This window comes from Myiozetetes cayanensis, unplaced genomic scaffold (assembly GCF_022539395.1).
Source record: "Myiozetetes cayanensis isolate MyiCay16 unplaced genomic scaffold, myiCay2020 scf23, whole genome shotgun sequence".
Classification (NCBI taxonomy): Eukaryota; Metazoa; Chordata; class Aves; order Passeriformes; family Tyrannidae; genus Myiozetetes; species Myiozetetes cayanensis.
Genome location: NW_026087445.1, coordinates 1,527,486 through 1,552,271, shown reverse-complemented (window position 1 = coordinate 1,552,271; position 24,786 = coordinate 1,527,486). Strand labels below are relative to the sequence as shown.

Below are 24,786 nucleotides of genomic sequence, written 5' to 3'. Positions count from 1 at the left end.
AGGAACCAAGATCATCAAGAGAGAGCAAATTAAACTACAGGGGGAAAAAAACACTAAAAAACATACAGCTGCTCCCACCTGGGCTGAGCTAATGCAGCATCAAACCTGGAGTCAGTCTGGAGGTTGGGCTGGGCTTTGGAATCACAGATTTGGGACATTTGCATTCACCAGACACCAAGGAACACCACGTTTCAATAACTCCCTCCCAATCCTGCAACAGGCATACTTTCAATTCCCAAATCAACAGCTGGATGAAGCATGTAATTTTGAAACCCATTAATCCTTTCTAAGTCTTCCACCATGTGCATGTTTAATTTCCCACTTCTTGAAACAATATTATGGTTTTTGAGTGAAGCAGAGCTTCTGAATGCTCTGGGTCAGCAATATGAAACATCCCCAATTCCCAGTGAAGTTGGATAAAACATTGGGGTAATTTGCCTTCTGGCTTTGAGCCTGTGGGAGAAATTACCTATTAAAACTTCCTCTGAAACTGCAAGGACTAGAAATGTGTGACTGGAAAGGAAGAAGGCAGTTCAGATCCTCAAGAAACCAGGAGCTCATGCTTAAAAATGAAAAGGAGGAGGGAAAAGATGCATTTCACTGCACTCAGGGCTCCACTCAAATGCATCAGCAGATCATGGTCAAGAGTCCCAGGGGGACCAGGGCTCCCTTTTGCAAGTCAACAGGCTCAAATCCTTCTGTCCACATCTGCACTTGAGCTCTAAAATGAATTCAAAAGCTGAAGGAGCACTCTGAACAAGCTCTGACATAACCAAGGCCCAAGCACAGGCTGCTGCAGTTTGGACACCTGGGCTGTCATTCCCTTTCCATGGAGGTGCCCATGCCCTCATTCCATGCTCCCTTCAGCTCCAGGGATGGCTCAGGCCATCGGATTCATCCTGGCTGCCCTCCTTTCTCAGAAGCAATAAGCACCACTATAATAAGCAATAAGTTCCTGCCCTTTTTAGCCAGGAGAGCAGCAGGAGCAGGCACGTTTGGCTGCTCCATCCCAAGGCTCCTGCACTGGATCTCACCCTTTGCCCCCCACACCACAGGCAATGAGCCTATCGTGTCACCTTTGAGCACCACTGATGTCCACTCTCCTCAGCCCCTCCTGGTCTCTGCTGGGGCTGTGAATGCTGTACAAGCCCATAACCCCCTCCTGGGGCAGGAACTGGCCCAGCTGACCCAGGGGCACATAATCACCAGCATGATTTCTATCCCCGTTCGCACAGTTTTCCATCTCCCTGTAACAAATGGGCTCAGTCACTCACCTGGCTCTGCTCTGAGTTTATCCATGTCAGCCTGGTTATCTTGCTCCATTATTTACTTCCTCCCCAGCTGCACCACCTGCACGTTTTCCTGCCTGTCCGTGTGCTGGCTCTGCAGGATGATGATCCGTAGGCAAACACCAGTGGACCTGAATTTTCTGCTCTACCACTCACCCGCCTCCCTGTCCTGAACTGACATGGCTCTCCCTCGAGAAGGAGACACTGCAAGGGATGCATTTAATATTTAACAACCCACCTCCACCCCAAAGCCAGCCCCTGCTGGGCACAGATGGCTCAGCCCCACACCGGGTGGGCTCACCTGGCTCAAGGGTGTGTCAGGTGAATTATCCTAAATGTAAACTCAGGCACAACGAGCTGGGAATGGAAGCAGAGACAGCCAGACAATGGTGGGGATGAAGGAAATGGGAATCCTCTTGGAGGAATGTTTCTTCCTTGAAAAGAGGATGTTCTTGATACTTTGCCTATGCTAGAAAGTTTAAATGAAAAGCAGGAAAGCCTTTCTGTTTCAGAGGCAGTGGTACCACACCGAGCACTTTTACAACACAGGTTAGTCTGGGTTTATGCACTTCTCAGAGCCTGGCAGGCAAACTAAGACAGCAAACGCTTCCATTCCCTGCTGGATGTACTTTACCACTTCAACCAGTCACCAGCCATCACCAACTGGGTGTTCTTGCCCACAGACCAATGGAGGAAGGACTCACAGGACCCATCCCTCATCCACCTGACCCACACACAGCTGGGTGAGCCTTTCAGTGGTGACCTTTGGCTTCCAGGACAGTCAGGAAGAGGGAAATCTTCAGCAAAACGTGTCTTGAAGTACCCAAATAGAACCCTTGAACCTCTCACAGTCCTGCACAAAATATAACCCCCTCTCCCCTCCTCCTTTTCTGGGACACAAAGCACAGGCACCAGCACTTGGCCAGGGAAAAGCAAGAGGAATACAACCTCCTGCCACCCACTCCTGGGGCACAGAGGGGAAGAGACAGATCCCAAAGTGCCAGGCAAGATGATAAAGGGCAAGGCCACACACTGGAATTTCAGATGAGTCCTTCATCATTCCAATATCATGCCCATTTGGAAGAGGGATACCCAGGGTGCTGGTACCTCGCTCTCTCTCTCAGGCATGCTCATGGCCCAGCTGCTCCAAGGTGAGGGATCCAGCTCTGCCTCCCAGCACAGCTCCAGTGGGTTTCCTCCACGGAAGGGTTGTTTGTTTTGCTCCTTGTTGTTGGGGTTTCTGCTGGTAATTGCATCTCTACCAGGGTTTGTGCTGACACAGCGCTGGTGGAGGGGAGAGCAACTGCTTTGCATTCATGGGCAGAGAACTAAGTCGGTAAAACTTCACAAACGTGGCCAAGGCTCTGCTTTGGGAAGCAAAAAATAAGCTACCTTGGTCTAAAATCACCTCTAAACTAATAAAGCTATACCCACAGCAAGGGCTTTTATTACTATTTCAGCAAAGAAAAATGAAAAATCATCATCTCCAGCCAGCATAATTATGTTGGAAGAGGGATTTTTTAAGTATAAAGCAGGCCTTTGATTTTTGCCTTGACTGACAAAACGTTCTTCAGATGTTCCCTTTAGTCACATTGGCTCTGTCACATCAGCTTAACACAACTGAAGGGCACTTCTAAGGCTTCCTTAAAGCTTCACAACAGTCTGTTATTATTTAAAGTTTCTCTACGTGGAAGAATGGGATGAGTTCCCAAAGGGCCTTTAGTAGCCCATAGCATGTGAGCATCCACAGGGGAAAAAAAAAGAAAAAAAAAAAAAAAGTGAAATTTCGCAGCCATTTGACACAAGGTCTGGGCCAGGGCAGTGTGTGATAGAACCATGTTAACAAAGTAACCCCTGTAGGGAGGCCCATAATTGGGGAAAGATATAAAGTCTCCTTATGAGGTAACAGAGTATAAGTATGGGGGGGGGGGGAGAAGGAACCTTTCTTTGTACAAAGTCAGAGTTAAAATGTATTAACCTGGTGCCCCAGGAGGAATTCAACACAGGTGAAACACGGGTGTGTTGTCCGTGCCCAGTGCGAGGTGAACACACCTCGCTGCACTCCCAGTCCAGAGGGAAGGAGCTGTTCTGCAGGACATGGACTGAGACGGGACCTGAATTAAAAAGCCACTGGAAAGCAAAGCCCTCTCCTCACCCACGAGAGTGAACGAGGGGGGACAGGCTGCTGAGAGCAGCACTGGGTTGTGAGACACCCGCCAAGCACAAAGCGGGAATGGCAGCAGTGCCCTCTGTGCTGCCACTCCAAGGCACTGCCCAGCAGCTCCTGTGATCCCTACTGCACTCCCCAGCCTGTGACAGCAACCTCCCTCCCTGCAGGGACAGGGAAATGCTTGGATGTGGCTGAATGTTGCCCCTTAATGGAGCGGGGAGGCAAAGAGCTCTGGTCGAGCCCCCAGCACGGGCTGGTGGAGGGACAAGAGCTGGGATTAAAGGCAGGGCAAAGAACTGCTCAGCCCCACAGTCCTCACCCCAGCCTGGGGGGATGCTGGGAGCCCAGTCCCTCCCAGATCCAGCCTCATCCAGGGTGCTGAGCAGCCGGGAAATCTGTCCTGCCTGTGGCTCACACACCATAAAGATCAAAGCTGCACCTCCTGAAAGAAAGGAGCTACAGATCCCAACAGAGAGGAGGGGGAAAGGGATGACAAATGCAGCGTGGCTGCTGAAGAGAACCACTTCATTCAAATCCACACACAAACCTCCTCCTGCACCAGCCTCCTCGAGGTTACCACGAGCCCCAGGGAAAAACAGCGTGGCTTGAACCCTGCGTTTCCAAACTCACACCAAACAAGCATTTTTGGAAGCACACAAACACAAGGGCAGCTGATTTTCTTCACCAAACTGATGCAAACTGGAGGAGCAGCATCAAATCCATCGAACCTGCATGATCATAAAACTGAGTAAGGCTAAGTAAGGCTCAGCTCCTTAAAACTCAACGCCTTAAACTTTAGGGCAGCAGGTCTAAAAGAGGCAAAAGCCCCAAAGTGGACTGGATATCAGACCCTGCTAAAGAAAACTGACAGCAAAACCAGACTTTTTGGTAGCATCATGGTTCCTGCAGCTCAGGGCTGCAGCACAACCCTTCCCCAGACACAGAGATCACCTGGGGCAGGTGATCACCAGGTAACCAGAAGGGAACAACCACTGAAGTTCACAGCTCAGGACTCAGGAAGAACTTGGTGCTCAGAGAGATTCTCCCTCGCCCATCAACACTAAGATCTGGCAAGGAGCTGTTCTAGACTGGGAGTTTTTGTCTGGAGCTCAGTGACCGCCACCAGGGTTGTCTGCAGGTTGGGTGGGCACTCCCTGCAGACACACAGGCAGCACTTTCCCAGCCTGCCCAAAAACACACCTCTGCACCTCCCCTGGCCAAGTGAAATAATTCCCTCTTGCACAAGGCAGGATACCATGGATGTGGGATGCTGGTCCTTTGCTCTCCCACACCAGCACAGGGGAAGCAAAGAGCTTCTCCTCCAGTCCTCACATTCCAGGCTGTTTGATACCAACTTCCTCCCCTGTGGCCTCACAGGGGTAGAAGCAAAGGCAGATCTGGCCTCAGATATATGAGTTCATGGGGGAGGGGAGGAATTAAACTCCAAATGAGTCACTGTTCCCTCCCCATAATCCACAGCAACATCTGTGGATATTATGCCTGATTCTAAGAGCAGTGGTTCTTAATGCTCTGCACGCAGGGCAGAGCCAGCCAGGACTCCTGGGAGGTGCTTCCCAAAATAAAAGATGTGTGCCAGGAGTGATAAGACTGACCTGTGCATCAGGAGTTGATGGGTTATGAGCCAGCTCCTGCCCCAGTTACAGCCAGGAAAGCAAACTTGGACCCTGGAGTCACAGAAGCACCCAAGGGCTGAGTCCTCCATCACAAAATTAACACCTGATCCCCTTCAAAAGCACAAAGGAAAGGCAGCAGATCAGGCCAATTCTGACAGAACAGAAAGCACAAGGGAAGCCCTTGGATGAACCTCCCACCGAGGATGACGGGAATGTTGTCTGAGTAGTAAATTCAAACTGTCTGCAGCACTTGCAGAGAACTGCTGGTGCCACAAACTTCACCCCACAGAGAGCAGACGCTCCAGGCCACAGCACAGCCCTCTGGAGAGAGAGAGCTGGGAAAGGCAGCAGCCAAGCTGTCACCCCCGAGCAGGTGGAGGTGCTGATCGGTGACTGCACCTGGCCACAGTCACAGGGCACCCAGCTCTACTCTGTACATGAGTGCACACCTGGACTGTGGTCTCTGTGTGTGCACACCTGTACTGTGCTCTGTGTACAACTGCACGTCTATATCACAGTCTGTGTGTGATGCACACCTGAATTACAGTCTTTGTGTGATGTACACCTGTGTTACAGTACATGATGCACACCTGTATCACAGTCTGTGTGTGATGCACACCTGAATCACGGTCTCTGTACGACACACACCTGTATTATAATCTATAATGCACACACTGTATGACAGTCTGTGTATGAAGCACACCTGAATTATAGCCTTTGTATGATGTACACCTGTATTACAGCCTGTATTATAATCTATAATGCACACACGTATGACAGTCTGTGTATGAAGCACACCTGAATTATAGCCTTTGTATGATGTACACCTGTATTACAGTATACGATGCACACCTCTATAATGGTCTATCTATGATGCACACCTGTATTATAGTCTGTGTATGATGCACACCTCCATTACAGTCTTTGTGTGACGTACACCTGTATTATAATCTATGCATGACAGCCTGTCCATGAAGCACACCTGTATCCCACACCTGTGTCACCACCTCGTCGCTCCCTCTGTGCTCTCTGAGGGCTCACAGCCAGCAGCTGCAATCCAGTGTTCACCTGAGGGCACAGACTGACGAGAAGTTTGTATTCCCTAGCAAAGCCAGGCAGGAGCTGGAGCCTGGCAGCCGGTGCTGCAGCCCCGGGTGATCCCACATCCCTGCGGGGGACCGGGATCCGCGTCCAGAGGGAACAGCCTGCCCACAGCAGCTGTGGCTGCCCCATCCCTGCGAGTGTCCAAGGCCAGGCTGGACGGCGCTTGGGGCAACCCGGTCCAGCGGAAGGTGTCCCTGGCAGGGGGTGGAACTGGATGATCCCTAAACCCCTTCCAACCCCTGCCATAACTCCGCGATTCTGCGCGGGCGGCGCGGCGGGGCAGCCCCGGCCCCGCTGGAAGCGGCCGGGCGCGTCCTCCTGTCTCAGCGGAGAGCCCAAATGACCAGGGAGCTGGGAGGCAGCGGGTACAGCGAGCAGCAGCTCCCGCTCCCGGCTCTCCCGGGATGAGCGGATCCCGATCCCGGCTCGGGGCTCCCCCGCCCCGCGGGCCCGGGACCCTGCATGCCTCCCGCCCGCCGCCGCCCCGGACCCTGCATGCCTCATAGCGCCGGCCCGCCCGCCGCCGCCGCCGCCGCGCCCGGCGGGGCCCCGGACTCTGGATGGAGCGGCGCCAGCGCCGCCCCGCCGCATGGGGCGGCCCCGGAACGTGGATGGCGGCGCCGCCGCTCCCCCCTCCCGCCTCCGCCACACGCACCCGCTCCCATTGGGGCGAGCCCCGGAATCTGTATGGCACATACCACTGGCTCGCCGCGGAGGGGTGTAACTTATACAGAGTCCCGGGCCCCCCTACACACAATGGCAGCAGCTCCCACATTCTTCCCCTCAGAGGAGTTGGACTGAACCATGGGGCGGCGGGGGCACGGCCCCCCTCCCGGCCCCCGACAGAACCCGCCTGGCCCTGGGCGATACCACTCCACGCTCCCCCATCTTCCTTCCCCCCGCCCGGGCAGATGGACGGCGCCGCTCTCACTCACCTCGGCATCCACTGTGGCCATGGCCGGAGCCCCGGAGCGCAGCCCCGCCCCCCCCGCGGCTCCTCACGCCTTGGCTCCGCCCCTCGCCCCTCATTCTTCTCAATGGAGACGCTCGGCCCGGCGCGGCGCGTGCGCGGCCAGCATGGCGGCCCCCAGGGCCGTACGGTGTCATGGCGGCCCCCACGGGCCGTACGGTGTCATGGCGGCGCCCACGGGCCGTGCCGTACGGGCGGGGGTGACACGGGGACAGGGGTGGCATGGGGACGGACCCCCCCACACCGGCACCCCCGCACAGCGCAGCGGCACCGGGAGCTCCCGAGACCCCAAGGCAGACGGGGAAGAGCAGCCGCCGTTGCCAGCGGAGCACGGAATGAGCTCCCCGGTCTTCCAGCAGCGCTTGGCCAAAAATTCTACACGGAATCCCTGCGAGGCCCCAGAAAGAGTCTAAAAGACCCTCCATCCTCCTGCCAAAACGTTAAACCATTAAAAATCATCTTTTCTTTGCCTCTTCTCCCATTTTGGGGTTATTTTTCCCACTTTGGGTTATTTTCAGCCCAGCTCATGGAAGATATTTGGTGTCTGTCTCACCTAAAGGCAGGGATGGGGCACAGGGAGCAGCTCACCCTGGTCCTGCCCCATGGAAGGGCCATTTCCAGCCCTTTCCTTTCCTTCCCTTCCCCACATCCCAAGCACCCACAAGAGCTTCAACCTTCCCAAACCCACAGGGCCCCTCCCAATGCCCAGGCCCTAAATCCTTGACTGTAAAACAATTATCTCTTTTACAGCTCTCCAACAAAGCAGAAAATAGCTGGAAGATAAACACTTCCAAGGGCTGCTTGGCCCCACAACTGCATCAGAAACCACCCAGGGAAATCACACCAGCCCCATGAGGACACAGGGATGGGCAGGTACCTCTGCACCAACCTCCTGGGCAGGGGAATCCTTGTTTCTTGGAGGGAAACACAAACCTTTGAGTGCCCTGACATCAATTGACACATTCATTATCAGCTCTCTGGAGGAACAAACTCTCTCCCTTGGTCCTCAGGCTGGTCTCCTGCAGCCCCACCTCGCTCCTCTGAGTGGGCAGAGAGACAGTTCTGTCACAGCCTCCTCCTGAGAGGCAGCTCCAATCTCTGCTCTGGGAGCAGGGACAGCCCCCAGGGAATGGCTGGAGCTGTGTCAGGGCAGGCTCAGGGTGGATCTCAGGGAAAGGTTCTTCCCCCAGAGGGTGGTTGGCACTGAACAGGCTCCCCAGGGCAGTGGGCACAGCCCCAAGGCTGCCAGAGCTCCAGGAGGGTTTGGACAAGGCTCTGAGGGACAGGGTGGGATTGTTGGGGTGTCTGTGCAGGGCCAAGAGTTGGACTGGGTGATCCTTGTGGGTCCCTTCCAGCTCAGAATATTCTTATTTTGCTTTATAGTGAGATGCTCACCCCGCCAAGTTCTGAGTCAGGGGGGGCAGCAGAAGGGAGACGTTCTCCAGAACTTCTGCCAGGTGCCAGGCTCACATCTGGGGTTATCCTGCTCCCATCCAACACCTTCACCCTACAGCCCCTCCTGTCCTGCCTGTGCCAGCCCTGGAACCGTCGCTGTATCAGGCGACGCTCTCAGTGACACCGACGTAAAGCTGCCGGAGCATCCCCAGCGGGGACCGGCACGGGCCGCGTGTCCCCACCGCTCATCCCAGAGCGGGACCCCCGGGGGTGCAGTCGGAGATATTTGCGTGTCTGCCTGAGAGCCCCCGCTGTGCTCCAGGAGCCGCTCCGCGCCTCGGGGGAGCCCCCAGGACCGGGCGAGCGGCGCCGGGGCCGGGCCGGGCGGGGAAGGAGCCGCAGCCGCTCCCGCCCGGCAGCGCCGCGGTCAAAATAAGAGTCCCCGGGGCTGGGGACCCGCCCCCCGCCCGCCACAGCCCCTCCGAGCAGCCTCTCCCGGCAGCTAATTCATTAACTAACTAACTAACTAACTAACTAACTAACTAACTAACTAACTAACTAAACCCCCGAGAACCCCCCGTGCACCGGCAGCCCCGGCAGGGTCCTGGCAGGGTCCCCGCGGAGCTGTGTGGGGACACGGAGCGGCCACGGGGGTCTCGCCGCTCTGGGACGAGCTGAGCCGCGCAGGGAGGTGGCGGTGGGATGCGTGTCCTTCCCCTGGGATCCTCCCCGGGATGGAGTGACTGGTCCCTGCACAAGGAACCACCAGAATGGGGAGGCTGGAGACCCTCAGGTCCAGCGAGGGCCGGGTGTCACCCTGGACATCAGCAACATCCCCGATTAGGGATGCTCCGCATCACCAACATCCCGCCCTGGGGATGCTCCCCGCGGGCTGTAGGGAGCTGCCTGCCTTCATCCCTGCTCCTACAATCCACCAACCCGCAGGTCCCGGCACCCCGCGGGTCCCGTGCTGACCCCGGACAGGGGCGAGGGGGTGGGTGAGTCAGAACGCCCACCGGGACGGGCCCTGGTGGCTCCTCTCCCCTGGCATTTGCTGGGGCTCCGCCTTTCCCAGATGGAGCTGGGGGCGCTGCAGCCACCGGGACAAACTTCCCTGGGTCGTCAGGGACGGGAGAGGCTCCCGCAAGAAGCAGGAATAGCCGGGAACACACAGAGCCTTCACATCCCACCGCCACGGCCCTTGTTCCCCTCAAACCCAGCGGTTTCTCCAACACCAGCGGGGTGTGCTGTGCCACGAGCTCCCTGTTTTCCTGGAGCAGCTGCTGCGAGCCCCGGGGGGAGCGGCAGAGCCAGGACGGGCTCAGGGCTCGGCCCGGGACGGGGCTCAGGGCTCGGCCGGGCAGTCGGGGCCGTCTCGCAGCCTCTCGGCGGCCGCTCCGAGCTCCAGCCGGGCGGACATCGCCCTCTCCCGCCCGAGCCGGGCGAGCGGAGCCGGAGCTGCACATCCTGGGATTCCTGCCAGCAGGAAGAGCACAACCCAACCGCCCCAGCGCTTCCTCCGGCCGCGTCCCTCCGGAGGGACCTTCCCGCGAAGAGAAGCTTCCCGTGAAGCTGTGTCAGGGCAGGCTCAGGGTGGATCTCAGCAAAGGTTCTTCCCCCAGAGGGTGGTTGGCACTGAACAGGCTCCCCAGGGCAGTGGGCACAGCCCCAAGGCTGCCAGAGCTCCAGGAGGGTTTGGACAAGGCTCTGAGGGACAGGGTGGGATTGTTGGGGTGTCTGTGCAGGGCCAGGGGTTGGACTGGATGATTCTTGGGGGTCCCTTCCAGCTGAGGGTATTCCATGGTTCTGTGATTCACCACGGGGATGAGCAAAGTTGCTTCAACCCATCAGGGTCTTCCCACCCCAGCAGTTCTCCCCCTGAATCAGACTTTGATTTAGCCTTGGCTATAACCAACTTCCAAGCTCCAGCCCCATTGTGGATTCCTCCACTGACAACCACGAGCCACTTCTCACCCTCTGTGCCCTCAGCACACGGACAGCTCTCATCACACTCCCCGAGCAAAACACCCATGGGCTTAAAAAAAAAAAAAAAAGATTGTCTTTATTTACATTTTTCAGTTCTTTACATTTCGGGGCTTAAAACCCAGGACAAAAAACATTCCCCAGAAGCCGTGGTAAACGTGGAAAACTGCGAGTTTACATTGGAAAACCCAGTAATAAATTGCACAGAAGTCTCAGGTTGTACAGAGCCGTCACAAACTGTTGTATAAAACCCCAAAGTCTGCAAAGAGAACCACAGGAATAAAGAATTACAGCCACGAGCATTGGTGTAAGAAAGGGCACAAGTTTTGAGGGTTTTACCCCACCGGTTTCTCCTGAGGAGGAGGGATGGGACATTCCCATTGCAGACACATTGGAAATATTTTAAAATACAGAATAAAACCCAAAAGGAGCCCAAAACACCCTGTATCTCCTCTCTTGTGCTGGCTCAACAGGAAAACTTCCTAGCAGAAAATATTTACTTTTACAAAACTCCTGAAAGTTCAGTGGAAAGCTAAAAAAAGAAACATTGTCCAAGAGAAAGAAGAACCTTCACGTCCCCTGTCTCTCCTTTCCCCATCTCCTGCAGGCAGTGGGACAGCAGGTGCCAAAGCAGAGTTTGGTAGGACACAAACAACACTGGAAAAGCCAAATACATGGAGGTAGAACATGTGGAGAGCAGGACAAGAATGAAAACATGAAGGACAAAAAAGAAGCAGCAGGGGAAAAAAAAAAGAGGACTGGTGATATTTTTGGTATTTTCCGTTGAATGCTGAGTTCGGAAATAATTAACTCACAGGCTTCTCCCGTGTCCCACTGCTCCCCCTCCCCATTTCAAACAAACCCAGAAACAATTGCTTGAATAATCTGAGCCAGGAATTTGAATGAATTCTTCCCAACTACTGAAGTTTTTTACCCAAAGCTGGTTTCCAAAAAATGGGCTTTTTTCCCTCTTTAGGCCAGAGTTCAGGAAGAGGAGAGAGGGATGACCCAGGGCCTAAAGGAGCTCCCCAGGACTTCAGGAGGTGGAAGCCAGAGAGGCTGCAGAGAAGGGACACAGCGGAGAGGTAGAGGAGAGAGGGATTGATCCTCCCTGGATTGGCTGAGTGGACAAACCCAAACCCAAACCCAAACCTTGGGGTTTGCCCCCTCGTGCTCAGCCAAAGCCCTCATGCTGTCCGAGGATTTGTTGCCGCAGTGCCCTGGGGAAACAGGTGGGCTCATGGAGAGCTGGACTAACTCCTCCATCCTGCAGCCCTGGCCCATCCCAAAGGGCTCCCTGAGCCATGGACAAGGCTGGCTGTGCCAGAGCTCCCTCCCCTGTGCACTGCAGGGACGGGCAAGGCTGGGCAGGAGCGTTGGAAACCACAACTTCTCGCCCGTTGTGTCCCTTCGCTTGCACAACACGGAGGCTGCTCTGGGGCAAACTGGGGGTGAGAACCCGCTGCAGCCTGGCCAGAGCCACCCCCCAGGGCTGGCAGAGGCCCCTCTCTGCAGGGTCTGTGCTGTGCAGCAGCCCTGCCATCCAAAAGGAGGAGGTGTCGTTCCAACTCCTTCCCGCTCCCTCCACAGCCACCAGCGGTGATGGACACTCCTCACTGGTGAGGAAGAGGGATCCCACTTGCTCCTTGCTTTGCAAAGAGGACTCTGTGTACAGCAAGAGGTGCCCAAGGACCATCTGCAGCAAGTACAATTTGGGAAAGCAAGCTGGGGTGCACGGGAGCAGTGCAGAGATGGGAGTGGGTGAGGCACAGCCGGGTTCTCCTCTCCACAGCCTCCAACACGGGCGGTGCATTCCCAATGCAAAGGTAAAACAAGGAGCACAGACACTGACTGGGGGTCTGGCCACAGTAATCAAACACCATTCCCATTTTCCAGCCAAGGAACACAGGCTGGACACTTCACCAGCAGCGCAGCTTCAGGGATGGAGAGCAAGGAGCAGCCTGGCCCTGGCTGCCTCTCCCAGAGCCCGGCTGGGCCAGGAGCCTGCAGCCCAACCCAGCAGCTCCAGAAGTATGGACAGCTCACAGGAATTTTTCCAGAGGTGTGGAAGGGATTTGGGTTGAGGCCTGAAAGGAGGGACAGGTACAGCCAACAGCAAGGAAAGCCAAGCAGCTACAGGCTGAGCCAGGCAAGACAGTTCAGCTGAGTGGGAGGAAGAGGAAGAGCACCAGGGGAGAGCTGTACCTGCCTTTGACCTCCTGCACATCCAGAATGCTGCTCATGGCAGGCTGGACCACCAGGCAAAGGAGAGTCTTAGACCATGGAAACTGGGCAGAAGCATAAGCTGAGCAGAGAGTGAGGAAGATCTGTGTGTCCAGGACACAGATCACACCCCAGGCTACCTGTGATGACAACATTTAGGCAACACCTACACACTTCAGACATGGGATCACCAAAGGGTGGGTGTGGGGAGGAGCCGCCTTCTGTTTTTAGTAAATTTGTTCCAAATGGCTCTGATGGTCTCCAGCCCTTCCAGGCAGACCTTGGCTGTGCCATCTCCATCCTCCTGAAGTGAGAGTCCACTCTGTCCTTCCTCTCTGCCAGCCCAGCCCTGGCTTTGGGACACAGGGATGGGAAAGCAGCAGTGCAGTGGCTGCTCTCTCCAGAGCCAAGCCCACATGGTGCCAAACTCCCTGCAGCCATCTGGAACTACGAGCCTGGCACTGCCCTCAGGACACACCAGGTTTATTTTCCCCAAGCTGCCTTGGCAAAGGTCACTGTCCTTCCTGGTGAGAGCAAAAAAAAACCTCACTTCATTCTGTAAGCAACCAGCAAGGTGCATTCCTGGATTTGGCACGAACAGGCACATGGAAAAGCATCAGAAATGGATGAAAAAAAGCACAGCACTTCTCTTAGAATAATTTATTAAATACAGCATTAAAATTTGTCTTTATGAATTCAATCATTAAAAACAAAACTTCATCTCATATATATATATTTTTATATATATATATATTTGGGGACAATGACAATCACTCTCTCAGCATCGGTGCATGTCGTGCCAGCACTGCTCAGAACGGCACCTTCGCTACACTACCCTTAAAGCAGTTCAACACTTAAAAAAAACACCCCCAAATCGAACAAAAAGCATTTGCAAAGAAAGAGTGCAAAGCAGGGGCCTGTCCCAGCTGCCTGCAGGGTGTGCAGAGGTGGGCTGAAACGAGGAGGGAGCGGCTGTAAATGCTCCTAAAAGGGCTGTTGGGCATTGCCTGCCCAGCCTGGGCCGTGTGGGGACCAGCTCTGAGGTGCCAAAGGTGTGGAGGCCGCAGTTCCAGCCGTGGCTGGGCCACCGTGGCTCTGGACCCCGTGTTTTCCTCAGCTTGGGCAGGGCAACACTAGGCAAGCTAAACAAGGGGGGGGAGAATAAAAGCACAACGATGAAAAGAAAAACCAGCTTCTTCCCCCGAGCTGCCGGGTGCGAGCGAGGCCTTTGTGTCCCCGCACGCTCCCTCTCCTCGTTCTCACACCCTGCTGTGGCTCAGGGGACGTGCAGTAAACCAGCACCAGAGCAGGGCCCTGGCCCAGCACCCTCCTGTGCTGCCTGGGCAGTGCCAGCCACTCCTGGAGAGATCCCAGGCCGAGCCCCCAGGGAGGGTGGTCCCAGAGGGAAGCGTTTCCCAGGCAGGGCCCGTGGGCAGGCTCAGAGGTAGCGTCAGACAGACCCTGGTAACTTGATCATCGTGCCATTCTGGCCTGGCAGGAGAGGGCACCTGGCAGGGCACACGGGATGTGGTTCCCCTGCATGCAGAGTGACCGGCACTGTTACCCCAGGAGTGAGCCAGGAGCAGGGATGGGCTGTGTCTGACAGGAGCTTTTCCATGCTGGAAAAGGGCAGGAGGTGGGTGGTGGGTACCCCGTGGAACACCAGGCTCTCCCCCCACAGCCCACCAGGGCCTCATGGGTTATGAGCAAGTGCCCCCACGAGCTCCCCACTGCCACAGGGCCAAAGGCTGCCAGTCACTCACCCCACAACACGGGTACAGCGAGGGCTTGTGCTTTTGGCTTTCAGTCAGTCCCTGACCTCCCAAACCTGCTTACTCCAAGAAACCTCCTGCTACCCTTAAGGACCTATGAGGACAAGGAGGAAGGGCTGTCAAAACCATTTCTGGAGAGCACATGGCCTCTAAAAGAGAAAGTCCACCCAGCCCAGCCTTCCCCTGCAGTGGAGACGTGCCAAGTCAGGAGCGTTTCAGATAAGGCATCGCGGGTGGTTTGATAGTAAAGCAGTTAGTGTTGACTACAGTACTGGAACAGGCTGCTGCCCAGGGCACCCCGGGGGCACAGCCAGCTCTCCAGCGCCTGGTGCAGCAGCAGGACACGGGTCAGTCTCCCAGACCTCTCCTACATCCATACAGGCTGCTCTGGCTGCCTTTTTTTTTTGGTTTTTTTGGTTTTTTTACCCCCTCCCTAGAAAGAGACTTAAAAAGCCCAGGCTGGGATGTGCCAGTCCCCCCTCCCCAAGCAGCCAGAGAGACAAGAAGTCGCCTTGTGCTGTACCAGACTTTGCCACAGGCAGGTGCCCCGTGGCACCAGGGTGGGCAGCGCCAGCAGGGCCCGGAGCAGGGAAGGGCTAGTTGCCATTGCTGATGCTGGAGTTGGCACTGCTGCAGCTCTGCTCGTAGGATGGAGGTGCCTCTGTGGGGAAAGGAGGAAGGAGAGCAGTTATGGGGGGTGTTTGGGAGGTTCCCTTCCCCCCCAGACCGTGTAACCCAGTGCAGGGTGAAGCAAACCACTGCCACACACGTGTGACACACAGGCACTGCCTGCCAGGGTGTGCACACAGGACTTGAGCCAGCCAGTCCCATCCCTGCCCTGATGCCTACAGGGGTTGAAGTCACCCCCTCCCAGTCCTGTTCCATTGCTCCCCTTCTTTCACAAGCTTCCCCCTCACTCCAGGTGACCCGTGCTCTGTGTGCCCCAACCCAGGGCTGCAGTGACACGTGGAGTGTCCTGTTACCCCAGTGCCACCAGATGGGCTGCTCAGGGTGCTGACAGACACTGCTGGCCCCTGCCACCCCAGCATAGCTCAGGGACTCCAGCACGCTGGGATTTCCCCCAGCTTTTCCACCCTGGTCTCTCAGCTCCCGCCCCCACAGCCCGTGTGCTCAGAGCAGCTGCAGGCCCACTCCAAGGCAGGCAGAAGATCTCAGTGACATCACTTTGCTGGCTCTGCTCCCACCAGCCTCACCACAAGCCAGGGAGTTTTTCTATCAGTGGGAGGCTGAAAGCTCATTCACCAACAGGGAGATCCTCTCAGGGCGAGCCTGGGGCAGGCACGAGTGCAGCCGTGGGAAGGACAGCCAGCTTTTACAGCTGGAAAAGGGGAATCCTCCAGAGGCTAAAGCAGGCAGAGAGATCTCCTGACCCCCCTCTGACACCAGCCTCTGGCAGACTGGCATTCCCAGCTTCCCACCCAGGTCACATCGGGCAAAGAGATCAGTGGAAGGAGCCCTTTGCCCCCCACTGGCAGCCCTGTCAGACCCCGGGAGTGCTGCTCACCGTAGGGGTATCCCCACGTGCTGTACTCCGGAGGCAGGATGAGGGAGCTGGCCGTGGGCACGGGCACCACGTTCCCCTCAGCGTAGTAGGGGACAGTGGCTCCCGTGGACAGGCAGAGCGTGGGGTGGTTTGGGGAGCCCGTCTGCTCCGAGTCCGCCCTGATCTCCTGGAAGCTCAGTCCTGGGGCGTAGCTGAAGGGCTGCTGCTGGGAATGGCTTTTGGTGGGGATGGAGATATTGTCCATGGGGTGATATCCACCGGCAGCCTCCTCTTCCTCCGGGGGGGCGCTGGGAACCACTGCAGATGGGATGTGCTGGATGGAGCGGGAGGGACTCAGCGGGACCCTGTTCACAGCAATGTTACCAATGTAAATGGGGAGAGTGACAGAAACCTCCGGGGACTTGAGGGACACCTGGAAGAGAAGGGAAAAACAGTGGCATCCTCAGGATACAGTGCAGTGGGAAGGTTCACCTGCTGTCAGGACCACCCACACCAGCAGGGAGCACAGAGCCACAGCCCAAGAGCGCTGCTGAACTCACCTGGATGTAGTAGTCGATGTGTATGAGGCTGCAGCCCTGCAGGATGGACTGGGGCAGTGCTGGAACCAGGATCTGCTCCTTCCACTCCGCGTGTTTCCAGGCTTTCACTCCCGAGCCTTCCACCTCTGCGATGGTCCTCAGGTCGTAAATCCAGCGCCTGGATTTATAGGCCACTTTCTGCACAGACAGGGGGGCACACAGGTAGCAGAGAGGCTGCAGACGGTCTCCTGCCTCCCACAAATGTAAGCCAGGGCACAAAACCACCCAACTGCTTTGTCAAACAGGCACGAGCACAGATCCAACGGGCATGTTGCAGAGCAGGAATACCCGTGGTTACACGATAGACTGAGTAGGTGTAAGCAAGACAAGTTCTACCTCCTCTTTCCCCAGGAAGGAGGAGAGAAACAGAGTTAGTCAGATTTGGCCTCCTCGCTGCCAGCGCCCCAGCCCCAGGCAGCAGAGATGCACACAGGGGAGAGCTGCCCCAGCTTCACAGGGAGGTGGAGCACCAGCACAAGCCCCAGAATCACCCTTTGGGACGCTCACCTGGAGCAGGCTGGCTACCACAGATCCCGTGTCCCGGCCGGATTTGTTCTCGATGTCGGTGCGGAGCTGGATCGCCTGCCCCACGATGTAGCCCCTCAGATCCGACGTGGCCGTCAGGATGATGTTGCCGCTTTTCACGAGCTTGTAGTTGAACTTCTTGGTGATGGACATGGTGTTGGGCTGCTGCAGGACAGCAGAGACACAGATGTTGGCTCAAGAGAGCCAGAAACACTCAGAGATTTGAAACAAGCAAGCAGGAATATCTGGTCTGAGAGGACACAAAGAACCAGCAACCTGGCACTGCCACACACAGCAGGTCCCACTGCTCCAGCCCCCCACTTCTCTGGTCCTATTAGTTGCTCTTCCCTCCAAAGCAAGTTCTCCAGACCCAGATCTCTCCAAGCACCTGAAGCTATTGGCCAACATGTCTCTCTGAAAAATGCTGACAATTCACCTAAATCTTTCAAAGCAACACACAGAAGAGTCAAAAATCATTTGGGGCAGGGGCTGATGGCAGAGTAGGTCAGCTCAGGAGTCCTTGTCCTGCTCTTGCATAGTCAGAGAGTTGTCCAACCACACAGTGACTCCTCAGACAGCAGGACAAGGACAAGTGCTGAAGTGGTGGCACCTCCCAGCCGTGCCCCTCCTTGTTCCTACCTCGATGTCAGGGATGTCGTTCAAGTTGAGAGGGCAGAGAACGTAGAAGATTTTGTTGCATTTGTAGTCCTTGGAGAAGCGAGGTGTGTCTATCACAGCTTTCACCTGATGCAGGACCTTGCCAAAAGGGCCTTCAAATGATGTAGGAGCAGAGGCTGGAGTGGAGAGAGAAAGAAAAGGATCAGAAGGTTGTGACTACCAACCCTCAAGGGGAAGGAAGCACCCAAGGCTGAGTCAGGCCAGTCTGAACTGGAAGTATATTGCCTTTTTAACAGCCTTCCTCTTTTCAACAGCTTCACCTGAGGAGTTCAGCAAGTTTCCCCAAAAAGACCTGTGGTTGAACACTTGGGTCACTCAGAGACCTTGCTGCAAACTCCTTCACAGAAGGAGGCCCAGCTGTCACCCTGCCTCTGTCACCCAAGTCCTTCTCAGCACACCTCGAGAGGCTGCACAAGCCAAGGCTTAAAGGGAAGGGCCCTCAGCCACTTTTGTGCATCTTTACCTGGCAGCAGGAACTGGAAGGGAAAGTTGTGCTCTCCAGGTGTAAGGACCCCTGTGGAAAAAAAGAGTGAAAGGTAAGTGGGACAGGCTGCCAGGCCTTGTAAGGTGTGATCTTCTGGAGAGCACGATCTTTTGGAGAGAGAGGTCACCAACAGGAATCACACACACAGCTGCCTGCAGAACTGGACAACTCCAGATCCGATAGGCAGCACCTGAGGCAACAGAAGAACCTGCTGCCAACCTCACCTCTCCCTGGGACAGATGTTCTTGGTAAGATGCCCTGTAAATCAGGCCTTTTGGGGCAGGGTTTAAGGGATCCCAGTGCCATGGCAAGTGGTTCTCCCCAGGCTACCAGTACAGGGCACAGAGCAGGGCTGCTGTGTGTTTATTTTACCCCAAGCCTTCCCCCTCACAGGCAGTCAGGGGAAAGGTGAGAAAGCACAGGCACTGCCCAAGGGTGGTATGGGGGTCTGGTGGGCACAAAGTTCACCTCAAGCAGCCTCAGCCACACACCAAGCCCCTCACAGACTGCACAGGGTTCAGGAGCTAGAACCAGAGGTCCACCCAGCCCTGGTCCCAGGAAGGGACCTGCAATCCCTCAGCCTGGCTGCTTAGACCACAGGAGCTGAGGAAAATATTTCCACAACATTAAAACCTCAGCACTTGTTTTCTTCAACCATTGCCCTGCAACAGAGACCTTGAGGGCACAGAGCAGAGCCAAGAGCCAGTGCACAGCCAAAACAACAGCTACAGATTCCAACCCCCCAGCCCCATCCACCCTCCAGCACTGCCATTCAGATCCCAGGTTCCCTCCCAGGCCAGGGTGAAGGCTGAACTTGGCCCACAGTGTGATCCACTAACATCAGTCAGCTCCCAAAGTTGCCTCCAGTAAGAAAAGCACTAAGGTTTACCCACATTTGTTAAATCCGTGTACAAACAGGAGGGTTTGTTTTTAAAGCAGCAGTGCTGGGAGGAGACCTGGATGTCTGCTTAATGGAGACATTTGTTCTGCTTTGCAGGATCGTTGCTGGAGGTTCCAAACCCCCAGATTTGGCTGGTTCCTTTGTTGATGCAAGACGAGGAGACAGCTTGCCTGTTAGCAAGGCTGGCTGTGCGGAGCTGACAGAGAGCCCTGTAGTCAGGGGATTAAGTGGATTACAGGGAAGGGGGAGGTGGGGAAGAGAAGGGTAAATCCTCCCCACTGACACCGCACTCCAGGCAGGAGGCTTGACCTGTGCATGGTTCAAGGCATGGAAAGCTGGATCTCTGCTTCTCGGCTCGCTCAGCCACCCCAGGGGGACCTGAGCACACCCCAGTGAGCGCCTGTCCCACCCACAGCGCCGAGACAGGCGGGATAAATCACCCAGCACGCACCTCAGCGCTCCAAAGGCAGCCCGGGAGAGAACCAGAGATGCTTATTTATACACTTTGTCCTCACGGAGAGAGGAGTGAGATTGGCTCATTCCCATCACTTCCCTGCTGATCCCCCTCCCGTCCCCCGAACCAACCACAGCTATGTGGGCTAAAATGCAGCGCTCGCTGCCGTCGCCAGGTGGAGGCACAAACCTGGGCTCTGCCAGCAGCTCCAGAGCTGGGCAGAGCTGAGCGAGGCGGGTTTGGGATGGCCTCTCCTTTCCCCCCTGGGCAGCCCGGCTCAGGTAAAGGTGCCAGGTGAGATGCAGCAGGTGCTTTTGCTTGTTGGTTCCAGGATAAACTCTGGCTGATATGAATAACTCGACTAACCCAGGGCTTGTTTGCTGCTCCTTAGAGGGTTTCTGCTTTTTAATGGGCATCATTCGACATTGATCTTACACACATTAGCCTTATTTTTGGAAAGTGAGTAGATAATTGGAATGCATCCTCTCTCCTATGCAGCTTTGCAGTAAGGGAACTCTCCATCTGAGAGGGAGAGGGAGCAAGTCCTGCTCCTGCACTGCAGGAGGGAGGGAGGGAGGGAGGTGGGACTTCCAGAGGGTCACCGAGTTTCCACCAAGACCTGAAGAATTCCCAGCTGTCTGACCTGCAGAGCCCCACGTGAAGGTGCAGGAAGCGATTTCGAGTCTCCTGCTGAGAGAATGAAACTTTACAGCCTTTCCAGGGCCCTTAGGATAAGCTCACCAAGTGAAAGTTCCTCTTTGACATGACAGGCAGCACCATCCCAACAAGTTATTTCCATCAAACTCCTGCCCAGCTCACGTTCACCATCAGAAATCTGGGCTGGAAGTGAACATTTGAGCACTTCACAGTTTCCAATTCCCACTCTCTCCTTCCCCCAAAGAGGGAGAAGCATCTTTAGGCACCATCAACATCCTGGAGTGGCCATTCCAAGAAGAGTGGAAAGCAGAAGGGCTGTTGGAGTTCAGTGCCAGAACCGTTTCAGAGACAAAGGCCAATAAAAGTAAGGTGAAGAACAACAGATAATCCCCAGCAAGATGGGAGACCCCCATGAAGGCATGGGCATGATCCAGAGTGGCTGGCAGGGCCACAAGGCAGCAGAGACTGCAGATGAGCTTGGGTCCTGCCTGCCACTGCAGCAGGAGGAGAGGTAGGTATTTAGCAGTAACGTGACACCAATCTGCTCCTCCCCCCGCCCCAGGATCCCTAAATTGGGGTAAAAAGGGTCCCCAAATACTCCTGGGATCACCAAATTAGGGGTGAAAAGGATCACCCAAATCCCACCCACCGACATCCCACATTGGGGTTGAAAAGAATCCCCAGACACCCAGGACAGCCAAACTGGGAGTGAAATGTGTCCCCAAAAGCTTCCAGGATTCTCAAACTGGGGATGAAAAGGGTTCCCAAACATCCCTGGAACCCGCAAATTTGGGATGAAAAGGGTCCCCAGAAACTCCTGGTACCACCAAATTGGGGGTGAAAAGTGACCTCCAACACATGCAACCCCCCAAAACACCCTTTTGCCCCCCAATTGGGGGTGAAAGGAGTCCCCAAAACACCCTGGGACCCCAAAATTTGGTCCCCAAAAACACCTGGGACCCCTAAAAAGCAGGCTAAAACTGGGCTCCTGCCTGCCTCTCTTGGTAGAAGATCCTCCAGCAAGGACACAGCAGAGGCTCATTTACAACTTGCCTGGAATTACAAATCACTTCAGTCTTGTGCCCTGTGTCTGGTGGAAAGCTGACAAATCCCAAGCCAAGGCCCCTCACAGGGGGAAGGGAGGTGGCAACTCCTTTTCAACTAGTTGCCAACTTTGCTCCTAAAGGCTGAACTTCCACTTCCAAATGCTGACTAATCTTGAGATAACAGGGAAAATCTGCCATTCCCCCTGTCCCAGCCACCCCTGTGGGCATGGGCAGGGCACAGAGCCGACACCCAGGTACTTCCCACCTGGAGAACAGCAGCAAAGCCACCTCAGCTCCCCATGGGGGACACCAGCACCCAGAGCTGTTCCTCTGCTGTGCAATTCCAGCATCCAAGCAGCAAGTGGAACACAAAGCCCACGGGAAGACACTCATTGCCCCCCACGTCCCTCCAGCCCTGAGAGCTTCAGGTCACCACCCAGGACATTTAATGTGCTCATTTCACGTGCAGGTTGACTTTGCAACAGGGACAGCTGTTGGCAGCAGGCAGAGGGGAGATGGTTAACCCCCAACCATGGGGGGACCCATGGCCACCCAACACCCGGGAAGAGCAGCCCTTTTCCAAGCTGCTCCAGAACCAGAGGCTTTGCCAAACCACTCACAGCCCTGGCATGGGCACAGCAGGAGCTCAGCACTGCTCAGGGGCCTCAAGAGCCCCTCACAGCAGGGCTGGTGGGCTGCAGTGCCCCTGGGCAGCTCACACACTCGCTGTGAGGGGAAAGGGCCGTGCCAGCCACGCTGAGCCGGTCCCTCCTCATTCCCAGGAGCAGGAACAAAGGCCACACTGTGCTCAGCTGCAAAAAAGCTTTTCCTGAAGTTTATGTGCAGCTAAAAATACCTTGAGAAAGTCATTAAGCAGCTGGCTTAGCTGGGTTCTGCTGGGGGGCCATACCTGCAGCAGCCTTTACTCCTGATAGGAGCCAGGCCAGCAGAGCCCAGCCACCCTCACATGGCCCTGGGAAACATCCTCCCTAAAAATTCCTGGAGGGAAAGAAGCTGCTGCCCCAGACAGGCTAGAAAAAAAAACCCAAACCCAGATAGCAGGAGCAGCAACAACACACTGATAGGGCACAAGAGTCATCTTACAGTGCAAAGCAGAGATTTCCCTGAACCCAGAGGAGATTTGTCTGAACCCATTCATGGCTCAGCTGCTTCCCTCCATTCCACACCGGGACAGGGCTTGTTTTCTTGTACCAGGGGATGGGGAGGAGTCCTGGAACGACTCATCATTTGCAGAAAGGAAATGCCTTGATCCAGAGGGCTGATGCCAAGACTTCTGCTGGGTCCCTGGTGACACTGCATTGCCACCCAGAGAGCCCTTGCCAGGCTGGAGAGGTCCTGCACTGGGGTCAGGGCGATCCCAAGCACAAATACAGGCTGGGCAGGGAATGGATTGAGAAAAGCCCTGGGGACAAGACCTTGGGGGTGCTGGTGGAGGAGAAGCTCAACATGCCCCGGCCAGGTACAGTGGCACCCAAAAAAACCCATGCCCTGGGCTGATCCCCCAGCGTGGGCAGCAGGGCAGGGGGGGATTCTGCCCCTCAGGTAGACCCCCCTGCAGAGCTGCCCCAGCCCTGGAGAGCAGCACAGCAAGGACATGGAGCTGCTGGAGCAAATCCAGAGGAGGTCACAGAGATGCTGCCAAGGGCTGGAGCCCCTCTGGAGCCAGGCTGGGAGAGCTGGGGGTGTTCACCTGGAGAAGAGAAGGCTCCAGGGAGACCTGAGAGCCCCTTCCAGGGCCTAAAGGGGCTCCAGGAGAGCTGGAGAGGGACTTGGGATAAGGGCTGGAGGGACAGGACAAAGGGGAATTAATGGCTTCTCACTGCCAGAAGGCAAATTTCAGTTAGATATAAGGAAAAAATCCTTCCCTGTGAGGGTGGGCAGGCCCTGGCACAGGTTGCCCAGAGAAGCTGTGGCTGCCCCATCCCTGGAAGTGTCCAAGGCCAGGCTGGACCAGGCTCGGAGCAACCTGTTCTAGTGGGAGGTGTCCTGCCCCTGGCAGGGGGTGGAATGAGAGGAGCTTTAAGGTCCCTTCCAACCCAAACAAAGGTTTCCCTGCACTCACTGCAGACCAGCACAGGAAAAACAACGCCGTCATAGCTGTGTGGGGGTGAGATGACCACTCGTCTGTATTTACACTGTTAAACAAATGATCCAAGTCGAGCTTCCTCCACCACAGCTGCTGAAAGGGTTTGGGCTCTTGTCCCAGCAGTGCTGCCAGGCCCCTGCCAGGGCAGAGCTGGCAGCCAGAGGAAATCACCAGCCCTTCTCAGCCATCCTCCCTCCAGAGCGAGGGGAAGCTCCCTGCCCACGCCCTGCCCTGCCAGCCAAGGGCTGGGAAAGGTCCTCTGGCAGCCTCTGCCCGAGAAGAGCAGGGCAGGGCTGGGGTTCAGGGGGAACCAAGCACACAGGGACAAGGACACCGAGCTGCTGCATCCTGCCTGGCTTCCCAGAGCTGTTGTGCAGCTCCTGGGTTAGTGGTCTGTGCAGACAGGCCAGTCTGACAGCACTGGTGGGGGCAGATCTGCCTGGGCTGCATGTTCAAACCAGGCCATCTGCCAAATCCTCCTGCCAGGCTGGCTCCCCCAGCCCCAGTCTGTCCCTCCCTGGGGAGCTGGAGGTCACAGGTGGTCACAGCACTGTCTCCACAAGGCTGATGGCCACCACCACAAAGCCAGGACCTCCAGGATGGTGCCAGGGGGGGAAAAGGCACTGTGGGGAAGCCAGAAGGGGGTTGGGAGGTGCCTTGACCACTCAGGCACAAACACAGCACACTCAGAGGAGCTCTTATTACTCACCCCTGTGAAACCTCACACTGTGGGGTGCTAGGACAGCCAGCCCAGAGGTCTGAGCACACAGCAGGCTGCAGGCCAGGAGACATGGAGAGGCACAACACAGCCCTCTGCCTCGCCACGCTGCACCCACGGCTAGACTGGGGCAAAAGAGATGAACATCACCAGCCAGGCCATATTCTGTGGTTCTGTGAATATTCTGTGTTATACTCCCTCTATCCCCAGAAGAGGAGGACGATATTTGCTCTGCAACCACAACTGGGAGGCTGGAAGGTGCCCCTGCACTCCAGGAGCAGCTGAAATGGGGCTCCCACCCCAATCCCCATCTCTCCCCACTGGTACCTGCCAAGCAGACGGCTGTGGCTCTGCTCCCTCCTGCTGCACACACGGCTGGTGGAGCAGGAACAGGCTGCTCCTTTGGAGTACACAGATTTTTTGGTTTCTTCTAGCAGAGGAACAGCAGGCCAGGCCATATGGCAATTTCTCTCTGGCTACTTAGCGAGTGATGCATTAATTGTGTTGGCCAAATCAAGTGACAGGGAAAGGTACCCGGTGCCTGCTGGTGCCCGTGCCACGGCTCAGAGCAAT

General features: G+C 55.9%; 2 protein-coding genes across 4 annotated transcripts in view; both read right to left on the bottom strand.

The window, feature by feature from the left end:
- EHMT1 (euchromatic histone lysine methyltransferase 1) overlaps positions 1-7,192 on the bottom strand; it is a 123,487-nt gene extending 116,295 nt beyond the window's left edge. The window contains exon 1 of one of the 3 annotated variants that reach the window (XM_050319759.1): positions 7,133-7,192. Coding sequence is in view for 1 of the 3 variants with exons in the window: in XM_050319762.1 (XP_050175719.1) it covers positions 7,133-7,153 (21 nt within the window). In the remaining 2 variants the exon portion in view is untranslated. Of the gene's footprint in view, positions 1-5,072; positions 5,096-7,132 lie in introns of those variants that run through there. The other 2 variants (XM_050319762.1, XM_050319765.1) reach the window with 2 other exon arrangements.
- A 3,406-nt stretch (positions 7,193-10,598) lies between these two features.
- Positions 10,599-24,786, bottom strand: part of ARRDC1 (arrestin domain containing 1) — a 38,257-nt gene continuing 24,069 nt past the window's right edge. Inside the window, exons 3-8 of the mRNA XM_050319808.1 lie at positions 18,310-18,360; positions 17,808-17,962; positions 17,151-17,333; positions 16,605-16,781; positions 16,066-16,477; positions 10,599-15,201 (exon numbers count right to left, since the gene is read on the bottom strand). Of these exons, the coding sequence (XP_050175765.1) occupies positions 15,137-15,201; positions 16,066-16,477; positions 16,605-16,781; positions 17,151-17,333; positions 17,808-17,962; positions 18,310-18,360 (1,043 nt within the window). The 3' untranslated portion in view covers positions 10,599-15,136. The remainder of the gene's footprint in view (positions 15,202-16,065; positions 16,478-16,604; positions 16,782-17,150; positions 17,334-17,807; positions 17,963-18,309; positions 18,361-24,786) is intronic.